Source organism: Quercus robur, chromosome 11 (assembly GCF_932294415.1).
Source record: "Quercus robur chromosome 11, dhQueRobu3.1, whole genome shotgun sequence".
Classification (NCBI taxonomy): Eukaryota; Viridiplantae; Streptophyta; class Magnoliopsida; order Fagales; family Fagaceae; genus Quercus; species Quercus robur.
Genome location: NC_065544.1, coordinates 52,822,603 through 52,844,571, shown reverse-complemented (window position 1 = coordinate 52,844,571; position 21,969 = coordinate 52,822,603). Strand labels below are relative to the sequence as shown.

General features: G+C 32.9%; 1 protein-coding gene across 5 annotated transcripts; it reads right to left on the bottom strand.

Moving 5' to 3' along the window:
* Window positions 1-340: 340 nt before the first annotated feature.
* Window positions 341-21,696, bottom strand: LOC126707057 (protein EIN6 ENHANCER-like). Of its 5 annotated transcripts, none has more exons than XM_050406647.1 (5): window positions 21,612-21,696; window positions 4,803-4,903; window positions 2,181-2,365; window positions 1,180-1,247; window positions 342-620 (listed from the first exon to the last, which is right to left on the bottom strand). In XM_050406647.1, exons 3-5 carry the CDS (start codon window positions 2,353-2,355, stop codon window positions 489-491), a joined length of 375 nt encoding a protein of 124 aa, XP_050262604.1. In that variant the 5' UTR covers window positions 2,356-2,365; window positions 4,803-4,903; window positions 21,612-21,696; the 3' UTR covers window positions 342-488. The 5 variants fall into 5 exon arrangements, with proteins under 5 accessions (XP_050262608.1, XP_050262603.1, XP_050262604.1 ...); XM_050406648.1 differs by lacking the exon at window positions 21,612-21,696 and adding an exon at window positions 5,835-5,933; XM_050406651.1 differs by lacking the exon at window positions 4,803-4,903 and having other exon boundaries at window positions 341-620.
* Window positions 21,697-21,969: the final 273 nt, after the last annotated feature.

Here is a 21,969-nt window from a genome sequence, read left to right as displayed (position 1 = left end):
TTATTTCTGGGGACAAATTTTCAAATAGTCCATTTATTAAAAAAAAACAAGAGTGGTATCAAATGGACACCTATAAATTATACAAAAAAATAAAAATGGATTATGTGAACAAGTTTTACTAAGTGTGAGTTTGAATAGCGTGTTTTGCGCTATCTAGTGCGTCTGCATTTCATTTCTGTGAGTCCATGAATACTGTTCATGGGACCTACAACTTGGAAAAAATGCAAATTTAACTTTAAAACAGGGTCTCACAACATTATTCACACATTTAACAATTATTTTGTTACAGTGTTTTCAATTTTTAACAATAAACAGTATTCAAACAGACCCTAACTAAAACGTGGATTATCCTACCTAAAAACGTGGATTATACAAAAAAGTGGATTATCCTAACTAATTTCATATATATTTTTTAATTAATCTATATTCTACAATATTGTTCTTGAGGGGGAACACAGTTAGAAAGTTGGATCCAAATTCGTCCAAAGTTACTTGAGAACCACTGCTGCGTTTCTTAGAGCCAAATAACTTTGCACATATTCCTTAGGAAGCGATCTTACGAGCTTAAAAACATCAGCATTTGCATAACGAAGATTGGTCCTGGGGTCATAGTAAGGTGCCTGCATAATACACAAATAATTACTATACACAACAAAAGTAGGTAATATACCAAAACCAAAAAAAAAAAGAAAAGGAATTCAGTCACAGATGGATTATCCATAGTGTTACACATAGCATTTGCAATTAACTTATTCCTGTTGTCTATGAATCTGAAAGTCTATTTGGCAACAAGAATATAATAACTATTAGGGCCTGTAGAATAACAAACAACATATAGAGGGCTATATGAGCAAGGACTCAAGTCATAACTCATCCAAGTTTAACTCAGCAAACTAACAAGCTGAGTACAAGCTAAGGCAAATCAAAATGTGCACCAACAATAACCCCAAGTCCTAAAACAAAATGGGTGGGAGGGACAACAGCTTCAACTCTTAGCATTGATCTAAGAGAGAGAGAGAGAGAGAGAGAGTGAGAGAGAGTTGAACTGAGTTTGTTTGAGGAAATAAATTTTAACAGCTGGATGCAAATAACCATACAGATGAATCTACCATTAACATTCAAATCAGATATGCGTTGATTATGCCTATAGTACCACATCTTATCAAGAAAGCCACATACCTCATATCCTGTTATATCACAAATTCTCTTGCATGGATGCATAGAAGGTGGTGACTCAATGTTAACATCTGCAGAACAGGAGACATCAAGGGATCAAAACTTAGCAGTGGAACTTGAGATTAACCTCTATAACAAGAAAGAAAGAGTAAAAGCTTAGTGGTTTAAATGCTTAATTTTAAAAATATAATTTTAAACTTGGAACAGGAAACCATCGTTCTTAACCTGACAATATGACTGAACATTTAAGCAAAGCAGCCAATCCAAGCCAGTTTTTCTCAAGCTACTTGACTTAAATCATATCAGGTTGACCAGTAATCATCCTCCTACAACACTAGTGAGTTCTTTTATACGCTCTCTAGTCATACCAGCAAACAGTTCTTTTGACCCCAGTTTTCCTGATTACTAGCTTTCAAATAATGCACAATCACTCTAATGCCTAAAATCAATCCTTGATGTAAACTTAGCGAGGTGTAAACTCTTCATCCCACCTCATACGTTATCATGCTTCACAAGACTCCCAATCATAGATTTCTTACTTTTAAAGTAAAATGGGTCCATGGATAGTAACACACATTAACTACTTCAATGCCTATATTCTACAGATTCATAATCAATGTAAAAAGGTAAAATAAGAACATAGCAGGAGAGATTTGTGTAAACCATGAATCTACCAAGCTCTAGAATGTTTTCCCCACCTTGGCATTTATTCAATCAAAATTCAAGAATCAAACTCTGTACATGTAGGAAATTCATGCATCATTTAATGAATAAAAAGGATTCCCATTTATTGTCGGTTAGTTTAGCAATTGCAAGTTGCAACATTGTTTTCAACACCATAATAAGTCATACAGCGTCTTGCATAGTGCATAAAATTTAATTTTCCCATTAAAACAGTCCCATCATTCATTCAGGTAATTAATATATATTATCCATTATGCTTTTCAAAAATAAAGGAATGCCAATAAAAAGTCCCCTTTTTTCCTTGCATTCTAAGAACTTACAGTTGGGTTCGTCAGGAGGGTAATTCTGGTAATTCTCAGCCTGAAGGATCTGCTTGAGATGTTTCCAGTGCCTTCCTCTAGATTGGCCTTTAGGATATTTCTCGTACATTTGAATCTGCTTGAAACTGAGGTGAGTTGGCAACACTAACTCTGCGTTCACCACTTCTAGCTCCATCTTCTTCTTTCTGCATATCAAACAAACCAAAAAAAAAAAAAGCACCTCTTGTAAGAAAAATACCATTATAATAATAATTTTTAAAAACACAGCACATTCCAAATTATTAAGGAAAGTATGGCAGTTTTAAATTCAATACTATTACAGGCTGTTAGAGGCCTGGCAAAGGGTTGGTTGTGTTGGGTTGGGCATAAGTCCCTAAGCTATATATATATTGAGATCATCATCTTGCTGCTGCAGTTCTTAGGGTTATTTAAACTTTTTTGAGTCTATTTTAAGATGTCTGGATGTGGATTAAGTATATGCTATTGGGATGGAAATCATATTTTTTGCCTCTAAAACTGAAGCAACATGTATTTAAAGTGTGTATATACATATCTCTAGGAGTAGGGAAAAAGGAAGAGCTGGAACAGATTTGAAGGTTTTATGATCAAATAGGAAGTACAATGTTGTGAAAGCTACCAGTGATGATGTCACACCCTACCACTACAAATGATGTTCAACTTTTTTTTTTTTTTTTTTTTTTGATAGTTTACAAATGATGTTCAACTTCAATGAAAGTACATATCAAGTAAATGTTAAAACTTAAAACTAGACATCATAAGCCTGTGATGTGAATCACTACATAGGTACGTATAAGCAATTATAAATCACAACTAAATAAATAAATAAAAATTTGGTTATCTGGGTTGTTTTGTATTTTAACTAACTTCCAAATTCGAATATCACATGAGTTATGCTAACTTTATTAGGTAGCATTAAGCCAAGTTATTGGTATGGTCACTATGGCAATTGATATTATATGTTCCTTACATAGATTATTCAAAAACTAATGATAATCAGGCCTTATGGGACCAAAAATGATTCAACTATTAACAATTGACTGAGCAATATATTATTGCAGAAAAAAAAATCAGCAATTAATACTCCTAAATCAACATGAATGAGGACAACAAGATTCCACACGACCAAGCAAAGGTAACAAATGAATGCTGCACAAAAATATTCCACACGACCAAAAAAAACTAATAATGCATACACATAGTCACACACCTACTCATACAATATAATCTCTGCCACCAAAATGCACATAGTAGAATCTATAAAGCACATAAAAGTTCAATGAGAAAGCAATAATCTATTCCCCCAGCTAAAACCAACTTCTCAAGCAATCTCTATGACCCACATTTTGGAAATTTCCAATGAAGCTTGCACTAGCTAACAATGTCAAATTATATAACAAGACTTACATATAAGTCACAATTAATCATTTAGGTATGCAAAAGATGGTAAATAAAAAATGTGATCATATCTCAATTTTGAGACATGGATCCTGCTAAATCTTTTCCCATGTTCTCATTTACCACTGACTCAAGCCACATTCTTTATCCCCATCTTTTCCTTGTATCACACGTTCACTAATTTTCTCATTAGTTGAGTTCCATCTGTTCTTTCCCATTTAGCTCTCTGCTTCTGTTTAGGTCCAAATTTGTAATGCCTTTCAAATGTGTGCAATCATGTAGTGTTCAGTACATAATTGTAATTACAAACTTGGCTTCAAGTAAATGCATATATAAGCACCAGAAGTACATAAGGATTGAGCTGCAAGGATTTCCTAGGTTACAGATTAATATTAATTGCACCGATAATGAATGGCATGCACACTTTAAAGTGATGCAAATGCATCAGACTTCTGAACATAAGGCTATAAATTCAACAACTATATGTGAGGGGGTGATAACCATTTATGATCATAGCAGGGCATGGATCCATTAACAATATTACCAATGAACCAACTGAAAGTGATGTAGAACAATAGGATTAAAGAAGAACAAAAGGATAAACAGAACAAACATAGGCTTCACCACCTAGAATTTTCCTGAATTCTAGGCATCAACACTTAAGGGTGTTTGGCATCACTACCAAACAAAAGAGGAGCTCATATTCTCAACTCATAACATTTTTATTCCAAATCATACTCCCTTTATGATTACAGGAGCACTAGAACAAACAGTACTAAAAGTGAATGCAACAAATACATAGAACGAACAACTTAAGGCTGAAAACAAAGTGCATTTGATTTTACCTTCCAATGTAAAGTGTCTTTATGATATTCACACTTATAAGACCCACGTGAAAGTTACAGTATAGGAAGTTAGATAATAATGTCTACCAAATTCCCAACAAAAAGTTCTTTAAAATTTAGCAAGCCAATAATATTTTTTTTCAAAAACAACTTTTAAGTGAAACAAAAATAGAAAGTCCAACATATGATCATAGACATATAACACTAAGTAGCATGCCTTTGAGCTTGATGCTTTACAATCCAGTACAACACAATTATGTCACAAAGATTGTCATGTTTGCTTGTTTACTGTGTGCTCTACATACAGAAAAGAAGAAGCAATAATAATAAGAAGCAAAAAACAACTGTAAAAACAACTTACAGCTATACCAAGAGCAGTACTAGTGAAGAAGGGGTAAAGAAAGGTCCACAAAAACTTTAATGCTATAAGACAATCAATGCTGCTGAAGTCAAGTGATTGGACTGCATTGAAAATCACAATAGAGGCGGCATCATTCACCACTCCCTCACCGAATACACTACTATAAAATAAGGGTGTTTCATCTTGATTGAGAAACTTGAAGTTTAACATGAGAAAAATATCATGCATTTATCAAACATGTCAATTTCCATGTCTGACATTTGTATAAGGAATTAAGGATGAAAATCATGTACTTGTAGTGGTACCAACAGCTGCACATACAAAAATTATCAGTATTAAAGGGTGATAATCTAGTAAGCAAGGACATGGACACGGGTACTGGTATGGGTACGGCATGGTGACACGAGCAATTTTTGAAAAATGATAATATGAAACGGTGGTTACACACTGGTGCGACACGGATATGACACCAGTACGACACACAGGTACGACACCCCAAATGAAGCGCCCGTGCTTCTTAAGTGATAATCAATGATTGTATGAACAAAAATGATTCAACAATAGACAGTCTCCTAGGTAATCTTGAATCACCAATTCTATTAAATAACAAATAGGCCCATGGTATAGACAACACTCAAATAGTTATGATTTTGTTTGGGAGAAATGTAAGATCCAAAGAAATGGGTGCATTGGTTCTATTAGATAAGGACAATTTTGAGAAAAACATCTGTACCAAGCTTGCAGATGTTACCTAGTGATTGATATAAAGCAAAATGAAATTACAGTACCAACTAACCAACTACCCCACACAACAATATTGTGGTGAAATTCATGAAAAATATGAAGAACCCATGTCAGTACGATGCAAGATTCAGTACATACTTCACTTAGAGGACATAACTTTAGCATGATATATTCAAAGAAATATAGAGAAGCATAAAAAATTAAGCAGGTAATGAATCTCACAATCACAAATATCAAGACTGATAAATCTAAATTCAATACGATTCAATCATTTGTTCATAGACTTACAGAGAGAGACTAAGAACTGAGAAGAGACGAGAGACGCTCGTGCCTTCAAGAGAGAGAGACGAGAGTGAGAAAAGAGGAGAGTTTTGAACGGAACTCGATATTATAAAAACGGGTTCTTTTAAAATTTTCTATGCACAAATAAATATACAACTTTTGGCAAAATTAAAAGTAAAAAAAATATTAAAGTAAAAAATTAATTAATTAATTATAAACAACAATAATTATTGTACAAAATCTATTAAAATTGTAAACAATTGTAAAAAACCAATTAAAAGATTAGTTTATATAGATAAAGTTTAGACATGCAATACCGTGTAATTAACCTCCTCCCTCTCACAACATTTTTTTTACTTTTTCTCTTATTTTTTTATTCAATGGTTGAGATTTAAAATTTTCTTTTTGCAACTTTAAATTTCAACCATTCATAACAATTGCATTAGATGTAATAATCTCAATCCATAAAATTAATTATTTATGAGATTTCAAGGAGGTTTGGGGGTACTATTGTAATTATATATGTGCTCTGGGCTTTTTTTTTTTTTTAATTAGTTAGGAAATTTTGATTTTGGGTTTGGGTATTTTTATATAGTAGTTTTTTTTGTTTTTTTTTTGGGCGGGTGGGGGCTCTAAAGTGGGCTGTATATACATGAGCCAGCAACCCAACCTATTCACACTAAAGCCCAGACTGAAATTTAACCAAACTCAAGCCGAGCCCACTACAAAAATATATCCCCACACAAAGACCCACTTTACAACTCTCTCTCTCTCGACTAATCTGTCTCTCGCCAAAGACCCTGCCGAAGTGGCTAAGACCTCTGTGCTCCGCCGCTCATACATATTAACCACCGCCACCGATTCTCTCTCTCTCTCTTCTCGGTCCGCCAGCACCCGAGTCGGACACGGATACCTGGCCAAATTTCGCGTGTCCGTGCTAAAAGTTTCTTTCTTGCATTTCTGTAGACACAGCTCTAACAAATCAGTTGATCCAGAAGGTGTTTGTTTCTGTGCTGCCAGCAAATTGTTCAGGTTTCTTTTTCTCAGAGGTTGTTAATCTTGTATATAGTTTATATGTGTTCAGAATTGTGTGTGTATTTTGATGTCCTATATTTTCTGTAGGTTTGGTTCATTGCTCTCCTAAACTACCATTCAAGGGTGGAAGACATAAATCTACCAGATATAATGAGTCTAGGAACATGCACAATTAGTCTAGGAACCAATTTTCTACAATTATGCAATGTCTTATCAAATACAACTAGAGTGTAAATTGAACCTATTTCAAAAACACGGACAAATTTCTTGTGCATGTTTGTAGAGGAGAGTGAGGATTTGAGATGGAAAGGTGTAAATATCCCTAACTAGTTGTGTTTTGTGAGAGAGAGAGAGGGTAAGGATGTTTTACTTAGATAGTGTTTTTAATTTGTTTAATCAATAATTTGTCTAAAAGATGATACAAAGGGTAGGATGTGAATGCTCATTATTTGATACCCTAAAACATGGTAACTTTTCTGATTGACATCTATATAGAGGTTAGCCGATACAATCAAGTAAGCCCAAAAGTGAGGTATTTTATGTAAAAAAATCGAGTGAGGCTTGTCCATCTTTTTTTCTCTTTAACAAATTTGTTTACAATATTTATTTATTTATTTATTGAGATTTGAAGTAAACGAGTTGAATTGTGATTTTGTTTTAAAGGTGCATATATTTATTATCTATTAACATAAGTTTTAATTTATTTCAAGTTCTGTGATGATGAGCAAGGTTTTTAGACCTGGACCGTTCATTGAACTGTAAAAGAAAGAGGTTTAAGGTTTTTAAGGTCGAACCGAGATCGAACCAGGGTTGAACTGTGATGACGTCATAATTAATTTAATAATTAATTAAAACCTAAATATAGATATTAAATTTATAAAACTAGTAAAATTGACTAATATATCTATATATATGATTGGATAAACCCCTGTGCTATCCATAGTTGTATTTTACCTTAAACATGCTATTAATTATTGGGAGAGAAGATGATAGAAAGGCTATCATAGAGCTATTATTGGACTCTAATGTAGAGGAGAATGTTTCGGTCATTCCCATTGTGGTGATAGGGGGACTAGGGAAGACCACACTTGCTCAATATGTGTACAATGATGAGAAAGTCAAAAAATGTGGGTATGCATTTCCGATGTCTTCGAGTTGAAAATAATTATTGAAAAGATAATAGCATTTGCCACAGGTAATGCACCTAGAAATCTGGAAATGGATCAACCGCAAAGGCAAGTTCGTGAAAAAATTGATCGAAAAAAATACTTACTAGTATTGGATGATGTATGGAATGAAGACCGTGGAAAATGGCTAAACTTGATAGATATTTTAATGGGTGGTTCAAAAGGAAGTAAGATTATAATAACCACTCGTAGTAGAATGGTTGCAAAGATTACACACACAGTTTACATCATATATTCTCAAAGGTCTCTCTGAAGAACGATCCTGGATTTTATTTGAGCAAGTGGCATTTAGTAAATGGCAAGTCACCAATAATCTTACATTAGTTACAATTGGAAGGGAGATTGTAAAAATATGTCAAGGGGTACCCCTTGCCATAATGTCCATAGGACATGTGTTATATTGTAAGGAAACAGAATCTGAATGGTTACTCATGAAGAATAATTTACTAACAAATGTAGTTGAAGGAAATGAGATTTTCCCAATTTTAGAGTTGAATTATGATAATCTCCCGTCACATTTAAAGAGTTGTTTTGCTTTTTGCTCTTTGTTTCCCAAAGATTATGAAATGGATAAGGATACCATGATACAACTATGGATAGCATAGGGGTTTATCCAATCATCAAACAAAAACATGCTATTAATTATACCATTTAGATAATTCAAAATGGATGTTTCTTTCTTTTGATTGTCCTTTTTCGCTAATGATTTCGTTCATGGACTATAACAATGAATTGGAAAACTGAAAAAATCATATATTAAATAAAAACATTATATATATTTTTTGGTTGAATGAATATTGGTTTCATTTTCAAGTTGAAGGGAGTAATGTGATCATATGAGGACATTAATAGCTCCCTCATCATCTGGAATCTCCTATTCACTTGCAAGTAACAGCTCAACCATTAAGTCAACTAGCACATAATGCGCTCTAACAATATTTTAAAAGAGATAATTTCATTTATTTTATAGATATCAATTTTCAAGAACTAAATTTTCCAAAAGAAAACGAAATTTTAATTACTGCATATCCTATAAAGATTAGAGGGTAATTTCTTATAGCTTGTATATACAAAAAGTTGAATCTATTGTGGTCCATATACCTCTTTCCCTCTCCCTTGTGTGTGTATGTTTGTTTTTCAAAAAAAGAATGGGTAATTGTTTCATATTGCTTAAGAGAGTGTGTTGTGTGTAATATAACTTAGCCCACCCTCCCTTAAAAATTACCATGACTTTTGAGTGGAGTTGTAGTGTACTTTTGTGTTAGAACCCCTTTTTCTCTCTGTTGTGTGTGTTTGTTTCTCAAATATATATATATATATATATATATATATTTATATTGTGGTCCATATAGATATCTTTAGGAACTTTTCTAGAATCCATGATGTAACTAAATAAAGAATAAAAAAAAAAAAAATCTTTATCCATGTATTGGAAAATCATTGATTAATTCCACTCTCATCATATATATATAGTGTAATCCAACATGAAACCACAAAGAAATAATTTAGTTCTACTTGAATCAAGGAAATGGAACGAATTGGACCAAATGGAACGAAATAGGCCAAATAGATTGAAGTTGACCGAATGAACTGAAGTAGATCTAAGTAAACCGAAGTGGACTGAATTGGACTGAACTGGACTGAACTGAACTGAAAGGACTGAACTGGATCGAAGTTGACCGAATGGACTAAATTGAATTAAACTGGACTGAAATAGACCGAATTAAATTAGACTGGACCGAATGCATCGAAATAGACCAAATGAAATGAAGTGGACCGAATGAACCAAAGTGAACCGAATTGGACTGAACTAGACCGAAATTATTCAAAGTGGACTAAACTGGACTGAAAGGACCAAATTGGACTGAATGGACCGATCTGGACCAAATTGGACTGAACTAGATTGAAGTGGACTGAACTGGACCGAAGTTGACAGAATGGACTGAATTGAATTAAACTGGATCGAAATAGACCGAATTAATTATATTGGACCGAATTGGACAGAAATTTTGTTGTGATATGGCTTAATAGGAGCATAGCAACCATAAATATTATGTTTTAGCTTTTAAATATTAGTATATAGATATATAGATTAGGCAATGGCCTATGGCCCTTAAATGGGAAAAAAAAAATCCTATTAACCAATAAAATATATTATATCTATCTTACTCTAGCTAATAAAATAATAACAACTAATCGCTAACCCATGCGATGCACGAGATTGTTTTAAATCAAATGTTAACATGTTCAGGTTTAAACATTTCTCTAATTTCAATTATTGAAAGCTAAATTGGCTCTAATAGAAGATGAAATGTGTAATTATGATGAAACTATCAAAATATTACACATAAAATCATTAAAAATGAGATAAATACAATATTATGAAGTAATATATTACAATAATCATAATGTGCTCTTACATTTGGTTTAAGAAGTATTACAAAAGAACCAGTAAAAAGAATAAATATACAATTGTGCTTACATCTTCAAGCTTTTATCCAATACTTTTCAACCATCTATTTCCTCTCTTTCTTAGGCTCTTCTCTTTTCTCAACTTCTTCAAGCTACTTAATTTTTCGCCAAATTAGTATCAAGTATAACACCAAATTATACCAATTCATCAAAGATTTACAATGTATAACCAAACACTCTTAATGTCAATAAATTTCATAATAACCCCACCCCAACTATTGAATGATTAAAAAAGTTCAATATGTCTACAATCTTCATGAAAATAAGTATTCCATTGGTTTTCATCATGAAATTCAGAAATAAATAACAAAATAGATTATTCACACACAAAAAGGTATTATCTTTTTGTGAAACATGTTTAAATTGTACTATATGGTTTTATTCAAACATTAAAAATACAGTCCCAAATCTAGATATTTATGGCATTTGTTTCAAGTTTATGCCAAACCAAAACTAAAGGCATGCCTGAGTGTAGTTCACAAAGGCTTTGTGGCTTGGTAGTGTTGTCAAAATTTGTGCAGTCTTCCCAAAAAAAAAAAAAAAAAAAAATCCAAAAGGGGAAAAAAAAGAGTCAAAATCTGTGTGGTCTTCCAAACTAAAAAACAACCCTAAATAAATAAATAAGGATGCAGATAATATGTGAAAAGATGGGTATTTAATAATGAAAATTAAAAGGGTGTGAGTTAAAAGGGAAAAAACCTTGGGGGTGCCCACTATATTTGCCATTTATTTTTAAAAAGTCACAAATTCTGGCCAATAACAAATAAAAGTAGAAAACTTCTAAAAAATTCATTCCAACATTGCACAATGTAGGGATGTGTGATTAAATAATGCATATATATTTGTATGCTTCAATAAGTTGCAAGGGTACCAAACAACAGTGATTTATGAACAACACACTTGCTTGCATTCTAGCAACAGTAGTAGCAATAGTATTAGCAGTTGTAGCACTGACAAACTATAAGTACAATACACATTCACACACTAGACATTTAAAACATTAAACACAAGGCACTACAGATGACACAACAGCCCACATATTTGGTATGAAAAATGCATCTATATGGAGAAAATGTCATTTGATAATTTACCTATTTTTAACTTCCAAACTGTACATTGGAAGATGGAAATTAGGTAATACAACTGCTTGTGGAGACCTCCACTTTGCGTTCCTACCTCATAGCAACAGAGAAAATGAAATTAGCAAAATTAGCAAAACATAGTTTTTGGCAAGAAGACTTCGCCCCTTTCTCAAGTTTCATGCCAGCACTTGTTAGCATTAGAGTTCAGCAAAGGGACAGCCATCCATACAAATATAAATCAATCTATAAAGATCAATTATATGTCTAAAAGACTAAGTAAAAAAGTATCAAACCAAGAGAAATTAATTGCAAAAATATTTGCAATATATCAAATGTACATAAGACTATGCAGCTGAGCAGAAATTGTATTTCATTTGATTCTCAAAACAAAATCTTAACACAGCGATCATTCTAGCTCCCCAACCACCCCCCCCCCTAAACCCAGAAAAATAGGTAGTTGAAGGCTCAATTGTAGCAGGAGTCATAGCAGGAGTCACAGCAGTAGTCACAGCGGTAGTCATCAGAGAGTCAAATTTCTCAGATTTCCCCAGCACAATTTCAATCTAAATTCAGGGGAATAGAAAGTCAAAAACCAAAAGAAAGAGATCATAAATGATCATAATTTTTTAAAGCAAATTTAACAAACTGAACCAAGATACCCAAATGCACACCACCCCTTCCCCCAAAGAAAAAGAAAAAACCACCTTGGCCTTTTGAACACCATGACCCTTGTTCTCGTCTTTCATGCCAACAGTAGATGTCAAAACTTTTGTTCAATTCTGTAAACAAAAATCATCACTATTATCATGTACATGGAATGATTATCAGCATTGGGACAATGGGATTCTTACTCTTCTCAGTAGCCCGTCCATTATTCTTCAAAAATCTCAGAGATTGTGACAACTGTAGTAATTGCTGTAATGAAATAAAATATGTGAAGAATTTTAGCAAGTATGATAATTCTTAACCCAAAAAAGAACATACAAAATTGAAATATATAATCAACCCATAGTTGATTATATATAGCACAAGAAAATCAGATTCAATTAAATTTTGTGTTTTCTTTCTTTTCCCTCAATTATTCAACAAATGGAAAAGAAGAAAAAAAAAAAAAAAAAAAAAAAAAAAAACACAAACGGACTTACAGTAATTGGAACTTGGGTTGTTGCTCTCCCCCACTCCACCCTCTACCCAAAAGAGAAGTCCAAAAAAATGCTACCAAATTGGGGTCCCTATTTTAGGACTATGTTAAATTTAAAGGTTTCTCTAAAAGAAACCACAATCTGGGTTGGGATTTTTAAAAATCCTAATCTTAGAAGACTCTAATTGCGGTTTTAACAACCTTCAGACTCTGTTATGGAGACAAACAACTATGGTAGATTATCAAACCTAGGGTTCGAAAATCTCAAAAAATAAGAAATAGAAGAAGAAGAAGAAGAAGAAGAAGGAGAAGAAGAAAACGAACCCTAATTTTCTGAAACAAAGTTCTAATTTAACCATCTGATGCAATCTGCCTAGTTTTGATGGCTGTAGTCAGTGCTCAAAGGTGGAGATCGGTCCTTGTGAGTAGCACCATGGAAAGATTAGTGATGCCTTCTTTCTATTTCGAACCTGACAGTGTGGGGATGGCTTCTTGGCGAGATTGATTTTTAGTGTTAGGTTTTGGGGAAGGAGAGGGTAGAGAAATAGAGAAGAGAGAGGAACGGCAGGGGTGTCTGCGTTTTGGAGGAAAAAGAAGGCTGGTTTTGTATTTATAGGGTTTTGGAAAAGATTTTTTTTGCCTTTTTTTTTTTTGGGTTTCAGAAAAGGTTTTTTTTTTTTTAATATATATATTTTTTAAAATTGTGCTGACATGGAAAATTGTGGGAGCGGCAGAGGCTTCATTTTTATATATATATATATATATAGATTATTTTGATTTTCAAATTATTTGGAAATATCACTGAAAATATCTTACTGGATAGTGCATCTATGATTCAAAACCATCTTCTAGTATTGTGCTATTAATGTACATGTTAACCTTGTCTTTTTGGTAGGTTTTATTGGTGGAACGGGTTTCTGGCTTAGGAGTTTTGGTAGCTATTCATGTTTTGGTCTTTGTATACTGTATAGATTGTATTTCTTGTTCCAATATCAATAAAATATCTGATTCATAAAAATTAAAATAAATAAATAAATAAAAATCAATGTATTGCTTAAATTGGACATTGAGAAGTATGTAATTTTAGTAGAACTTCCATCTATCTGCAACAAATTTGTAGCCTTGGTCTACTCTCTTGATTTCTTGCAGCAAGGTAGATATTTAACCATACTAGAGCTCTTATCTGCACATTTCGACTTTCTAAGAGGTTCATTAGTTTTGTGTTATCAAATATCAAGTTAACATATACTAACTAAGAGAGAGATTGATGTATAAAGCTACTACTCCATCAACTACTTGAATATATCTAGTATTGCAATACACTACATAAAGATTGATGTATAAAGCTTGCAGAAAAACGAAGGTAATCTATTTTCTCTATTAAATCAAGAGTCATTTTTTGTGCATTAGGGGCACCGTTTATATATATTTTTGATGAATTGTTATCTTCTTAACAAGTCAATTGTTTGGTTAGCCCATGACTATGGTAACAAAATAGGGATGTTAAAAACTTGGGCAAAGCGGAATACTTTTTTCACTAAATCTAATTATTCCCATGGCTTTGTACCTAATCTGTGTTAATCTTTCCCCTGTAACATGTTCCTCGTGAATAATAATAGCCAGCCCAAATTAACAACTTTACTTTTGAGTACCTCCAAACTCATTGAAACATGCCACCTGCATGTTCTGCAAGCTCTCTCTCATACTCATCTTCGACATGTGATTGATTCTGTCTCTTTTGCATTTGCAAGGTTGAGATTTCTTTGCATTCATAGTTTGATATTGCAGTACAGATAAAAGAGATATGTTTTTCAGTGGCAATAAGTGCGTGAAAGCATATTTTCATTATTTTGGGTATGTTTTCATTTCATTGAAGAAAGCATCTCCCCAAAACCTTTCACATTTTTGGCAAAGCATCTCTGCTTTTCTTCTTTGTTGTACTATTAAACCAAGCCAGGCTCCCACAACCACTCGTTTTCATCCTCATCCACATTCCCACTCTCTGCACATAACTCTGTCGTGGGTGATCTCACATTCTGATACGGCATTCAATGCCCCTTACATGAGTTTCAAAGCTTTTTCACATTTTTAGATACTTTTTCTGCCATCAACGCATCGTTGAAAATTTCTCACAGACCCCATATTCTCTCAATTAAAGCCACTATCTCTGAAGACCACATTAATTTTCTTCAGTCCAACTTTGCCTTCTTGGAATTGAAAGAGTTTTACTGGTCCTCCCAACCGCATCGATTGGGTCTTTCGAAATAAATTTTTTATTTTTTATTTTTTGATAGGAAAGCTCATAATATTTTTATTCAGAAATGGACGTGGATAGTACATCATGCATGCACACTTGTTCAATGCACCCAGGGCATTCCTCAAGCCATACAAGAAAGTTTACCTATCCTACGCCATCCCGTACAACCACACCCACCCTCGCTAGGTCACTAAGTGGGTCTCTTCACAGGCAGGATGCTATAAGGTGAACGTTGATGGAGCTGTGTTCACTAAAATGAATTTTTTATTAGTTTGGACCTTTCTTGAATACGTTTATAAATACTCAAACATAGTAATGTATTAGTGAGTTGAGTAATATACCAATTTCATTCAGTCTCTCTCTTTCTCTCACTCTTTCTTGATTTCTGTTATTCCGCCATTGTTGTGCTCAACTCAAGCTTTACAAAATTTGTAAGAGCAAACCCACTGATCGATCTCACTAATACAATACAATGCAAGTCAATCGATTACCTAATATTCCTATTTTGATGAACCTGAGCGGACTCCAAGAATTTAACAACGATTTCAATAGAAACCCACCTCGTTCTCGATATGCATTCTTTAAACTCGTACATGTTGTGGGATGGGTAAGTGATATAATATAATTGTTTTAATTTAACTAATTATTATTAGTCTCTTATGTAGATTTTTTTTTCCAGGCTTTCTCCTAGTATCTAGAAATGGACCATTCCAACATTGGATTATGGGAAATAACTGAACAGGGACAGCTCTTAGGTTTTAGTTTCTATGCGGGCCGGATGTTCTTAGATCTTGCCCGCATGATTGTCAGTTACCACCTGCGCAAAAGGTTTGTGGGGGACCTGCTAGGCCAGGTTAGAATTCATCTGAATCCAGGTGGCCAACTCCTGGCAGAATTGCCCTTTCACTACAAGAAAAAAGACATAATACTATTGCAAAAATAATGGAGGTAATATATATACTATTGCATCTCTAGGTTGTTTTTTGTTGTAATAATAACTTAAATTTATTACATCAATATGAGATTGTAGTAATAATTATTATGTTACATTGAAATGTGTTATTGTAATAGGTAACTTTTTTTATACATTGAAATATGTTGTTGCAATAGGTAATCTTTTATTTCACATCGAACTATATTGTTAGTATAGTTCCTAGATATGGTTTTTGAATTGCAAAACAGGTTAATGAAAAAATTATTATTCAAGAAAATGATTTATTTATTTTTAAATTTTTTTGATAAAAAATTCAACCTATTGCAATAAAATTTTTTCAACCTATTGCCTCAAAGTTTATTACAATGGCTTGCATCAACTTTTTTGTCATTGCAATAACACCTATTGCAACGAGATTTTCAAAATAAATCATTGCAATATGTGGTACTTATTGCAATGAAAATCTAGTGTTGCATAAACCTATTGCCTCAGAGTTTATTACAACGGCTTGCATCAACTTGTTTATCGTTGCAATAACACTTATTACAATGACATTAGTTGTTATTGCAACGACTTATTTTGTTGCAGTAAGTCTTTTTTCTTTTAGTGCTTAAACCTATCCAGTCCAACAATAATCCCCAAATGCTACATGAAGGCATCATGTGTGATGTCAGTCATTTTAGGAGAATGGTGGCATTGCTAGTTATGAGATGCTTTCCAACCGCAAATGCTGATGCTCTGCTATCGATGCCTTTCAACCCTTTTTTTTTTCTCCCATCTTCACTATTGACTCTTGCTGTTATTCAGCGTTTCAATTTTTTCATCCTATATTTTACAGTACTAAAGACCGCGTTCAATTTATCCACACATTGGAAAACTATAAATTGTCAAAAGAGTCAACCTTCTATTCCTATTTTATACTTGAAGCGGTGGAAATCTATGGTTTTCGAGAATGGTGGGAGAGAATTAATTATGGGCCACTTTATAAGGTCTATACTGATGGGACTGAGGTTCATACTAGGTTTGACGATGCTAATGGATTACCCCATTACATTAGATGTGCCCATCATCATTTTTTGCAGCAACGGGTAAACTTTTTTTTTTTCTTTTCTATGAACTTGCTTTTTTATTTATTTTTTATTATTTAAATTGCCTATTATTATACAGATTTGATAACCACTAAATTTTGATGTTTTGAATAATAGAGACTTGGATATTATAGCCATGCAGTTGCGGATCAACACATGCACTTGTGGTATCCAGGATATTGTGCAAAGATGTTGGATGCAATCATTAGAAGCTTCCACTATAGATGGTCTCATCTTCCAAAGACCTTTGAATATTATCTGATCCAAGAACCATTTGGGTTTTTCATTGTGCCATGACATAGAGGTTAGAGTTCTAAATTATATAATTTACATTAAAGTATTTTGGTTTTGTATTTTTTTTTTTTTAAGAAAGTTTTGCTTTTGTATTTTGTCCTTGTTTCTCTTTAGTTTTGTTTTAAGGGCGTTATTTATGAGAAATGATTAATTATTATAGAAACTGATTGCTTTTGTATTTGAGTTTTTTTTTTTTTTTGGGTGGAGCGGGTAGGGGGCATGCTTTAATGTGGTTCTGCCAGGCTTATGTTTTTGCTTCTATTCCTCTTACTATACAATACTCTAACCACCTTTTAAAATACACCTCATATCTCACTCTCTATGCTTTAATTGTTTTGAGTAAATCTCACTATCCATGCTTTTCTACTTCATTAAAATATTTATTTATTCTGTCTTTCCAGTAATATTTTTGAGCTTGGGCTGAATCCACAATTCCAAAATTCCAGCTTATGCTAAAAAAAAAAAAAAAAAATGGAGCAAACACAGGCATACCCCCACAACATATTTTTGGGATTTGAAAAAAATCCAATTTTTGTTGCATATCAATATTTGGACCACATATATGCCATTGAGTCTAGGAACATGCACAATTAGTCTAGGAACCAATTTTCTACAATTATGCAATGTCTCATCAAATACAACTAGAGTGTAAATTGAACCTATTTCAAAAACACGGACAAATTTCTTGTGTATGTTTGAAGAGGAGAGTGAGGATTTGAGATGGAAAGGAGTAAATATCCCTAACTGGTTGTGTTTTGTGTGAGAGAGAGGGGAAGGATGTTTTACTTAGATAGTTTTTTTAATTTGTTTAATCAATAATTTGTCTAAAAGATGATACAAAGGGTAGGATGTGAATGCTCATTATTTGATACCCTTAAAAAGAAAATTTACTCACAGTAACTTTTCTAATTGACATCTATATAGAGGTTAGCTGATACAATCAAGTAAGCCCAAAAGTGAGGTATTTTATGTAGAAAAATTGGGTAAGGCTTGTCCATCTTTTTTTCTCTTTAACAAATTTGTTAACAATATTTATTTATTTATTTTATTGAGATTTGAAGTAAACGAGTTGAATTGTGATTTGTTTTAAAGGTGCATATATATATATATATATATATATATTATTATCTATTAACATAAGTTTTAATTTATTTCAGGTTCTATGATGATGAGTTATGATGCTGCCGTAGTGGGTGATCGACGACTGTATAATACTGATAATTATGTTATGAAGAAAATATGTTGGTAGATTCATTTTAAATAGTGGACATATGGCTTGTATAATGATATTATGGATGAATCAATTTAGATTCCTAAACTCGAATTTATATAAGTTGCGTTTTAATTATTAAATGTTATTTTATAATTTTTGTGGTTACTTGCATGTGAATAAGGATTTTTCTTTGAAATGAAATAACGCTAATTGCATGTGTAAAACATTTTGAATTCAATTTTAGGGGAAAAAAAGGGAGGGATGAATGTGGATTGCGAAGTTATGCGAGCTACTATGTATATAATTTCATATTTATGTATTACTCTCAATTTCTCAAACACAAAAAATTAATGGTTTGGGGAAAGTTAACATGTATTAGAAGTGAGGAGAATACGTCGTAAGGCTTTCATCTAGTTATGAAATTCTATGCGAATAATGTATTCCTTACATAGATTATTCAAAAACTAATGATAATCAGTCCTTATGGGACCAAAAATGATTCAACTATTAACAACTGACGGAGCAATATATTATTGCAGAAAAAAAAATCAGCAATTAATACTCCTAAATCAACATGAATGAGGACAACAAGATTCCACATGACCAAACAAAGGTAACAAATGAATGCTGCACAAAAATATTCCACACAACCAAAAAAAACTAATAATGCATACACATAGTCACACACCTACTCAAACAATATAATCTCTGCCACCAAAGTGCACATAGTAGAATCTATAAAGCACATAAAAATTCAATGAGAAAGTCATAATCTATTCCCCCCCAGCTAAAACCAACTTCTCAAGCAATCTCTATGTTCCACATTTTGGAAATTTCCAACGAAGCTTGCACTAGCTAACAATGTCAAATTATATAACAAGACTTACATATAAGCCATAATTAATCATTTAGGTATGCAAAAGATGGTAAATAAAAAATGTGATCATATCTCAATTTTGAGACATGGATCCTGCTAAATCTTTTTCAATGTTCTCATTTACCACTGACTCAAGCCACATTCTTTTTCCCCGTCTTTTCCTTGTATCATGTTCACTAATTTTCTCATTAGTTGAGTTCCATCTGTTCTTTCCCATTTAGCTCTCTACTTCTGTTTAGGTCCAAATTCGTAATGCCTTTCAAATGTGTGCAATCATGTAGTTTTCAGTACATAATTGTAATTACAAACTTGGCTTCAAGTAAATGTATATATAAGCACCAGAAGTATGTTACAGATTAATATTAATTGCACCGATAATGAATGGCATGCATACTTTAAAGTGATGCAAATGCATCAGGCTTCTGAACATAAGGCTATAAATTCAACAACTATATGTGAGGGGGTGATAACCATTTATGATCATAGCAGGGCATAGATCCATTAACAATATTACCAATGAACCAACTGAAAGTGATGTAGAACAATAGGATTAAAGAAGAACAAAAGGATAAACAGAACAAACATAGGCTTCACCACCTAGAATTTTCTTGAATTCTAGGCATCAACAAATAAGGGTGTTTGGCATCACCACCAAACAAAAGAGGAGCTCATATTCTCAACTCATAACATTTTTATTCCAAATCATACTCCCTTTACGATTATAGGAGCACTAGAACAAACAGTACTAAATGTGAATGCAACAGATATATAGATCGAAAAACTTCAAGCTGAAAACAAAGTGCATTTGATTTTACCTTCCAATGTAAATTGTCTTTATGATATACGCACTTAAAAGACCCACATGAAAGTTACAGTATAGGAAGTTAGATGATAATGTCTACCAAATATCCCACAAAATGTTCATTAAAATTAGCAAGCCAATAATAATTTTTTCAAAAACAACTTTCAAGTGAAACAAAAATAGAAAGTCCAACGTATGATTATAGACATATAACACTAAGTAGCATGCCTTTGAGCTTGATGCTTTACAATCCAGCACAACAAAATTATGTCACAAAGATGGTCATGTTTGCTTGTTTACTGTGTGCTCTACATACAGAAAAGAAGAAGCAATAATAATAAGAAGCAAAAACAACTTACTGCTATACCAAAAGCAGTACTAGTGAAGAAGGGGTAAAGAAAGGTCCACAACAACTTTAATGCTATAAGATGATCGATGTTGCTGAAGTCAAGTGCTTGGACTACATTGAAAATCACAATAGAGGCGGCATCATTCACCACTCCCTCACCGAATACACTACTATAAAATAAGGGTGTTTCATCTTGATTGAGAACCTTGAAGTTAACATGAGAAAAATATCATGCATTTATCAAACATGTCAATTTCCATGTCTGACATTTGTATAAGGAATTAAGGATGAAAACCATGTACCTGCAGTGTACGAACTGAATCAATTGCTTACAATACGGCACCAACAACTGCGCATACAAAAATAATCAGTATTAGAGGGTGATAATATAGTAAGCAAGGACATGGACACGGGTACTGGTATGGGTACGACACGGTGACACAAGCAATTTTTGAAAAAAGATAACATGAAACGGTGGTTACGACACTAGTACAACACACAAGTACGACACCCCAAATGAAGTGCCCGTGCTTCCTAAGTGATAATCAATGATTGTACGAACAAAAATGATTCAACAATAGATAGTCTCCTAGGTAATCTTGAATCACCAATTCTATTAAATAACAAATAGGCCCATGGTATAGACAACACTCAATGACTCAAATAGTTAAGACTTTGTTTGGATGAAATGTAAGATCCAAAGAAATGGGTGCATTAGTTCTATTAGATAAGGACTATTTTGAGAAAAATACCTGTACCAAGCATGCAGATGTTACCTAGTGATTGATATAAAGCAAAATGAAATTAACAGTACTAACTAACCAACTTACCCAAACAACAATATTGTGGAGAAATTCATGAAAAATATGAAGAACCCATGTCAGTATGATGCAAGATTCAGTACATACTTCAATTAGAGGACATAACTTTAGCATGGACTATTCAAAGAGATATAGAGAAGCATAAAAAATAAAGCAGGTAATGAATCTCACAATCACAAATATCAAGACTGATAAATCTAAACTCAATACGATTCAAGTCCATATACTTACAGAGAGAGACTGAGAACTGAGAAGAGACGAGAGACGCTCGTGCCTTCAAGAGAGAGAGAGACTAGAGTGAGAAAAGAGGAGAGTTTTGAACTAGCATTTTCAACGGAACTCGATATTATAAAAACGGGTTCTTTTAAAATTTTCTATGCACAAATAAATACACAAATTTTGGCAAAATTAAAAGAAAAAATTCCTGATAAAAAAAATAAAAGTAAAAAAATAATTAATTGATTATAAACAACAATGATTATTGTACAAAATCTATTAAAATTGTAAACAATTGTAAAAAACCAATTAAAAGATTAGTTTATATAGATAAAGTTTAGACATATAATTTGATTTCCTAAAATATATTAAG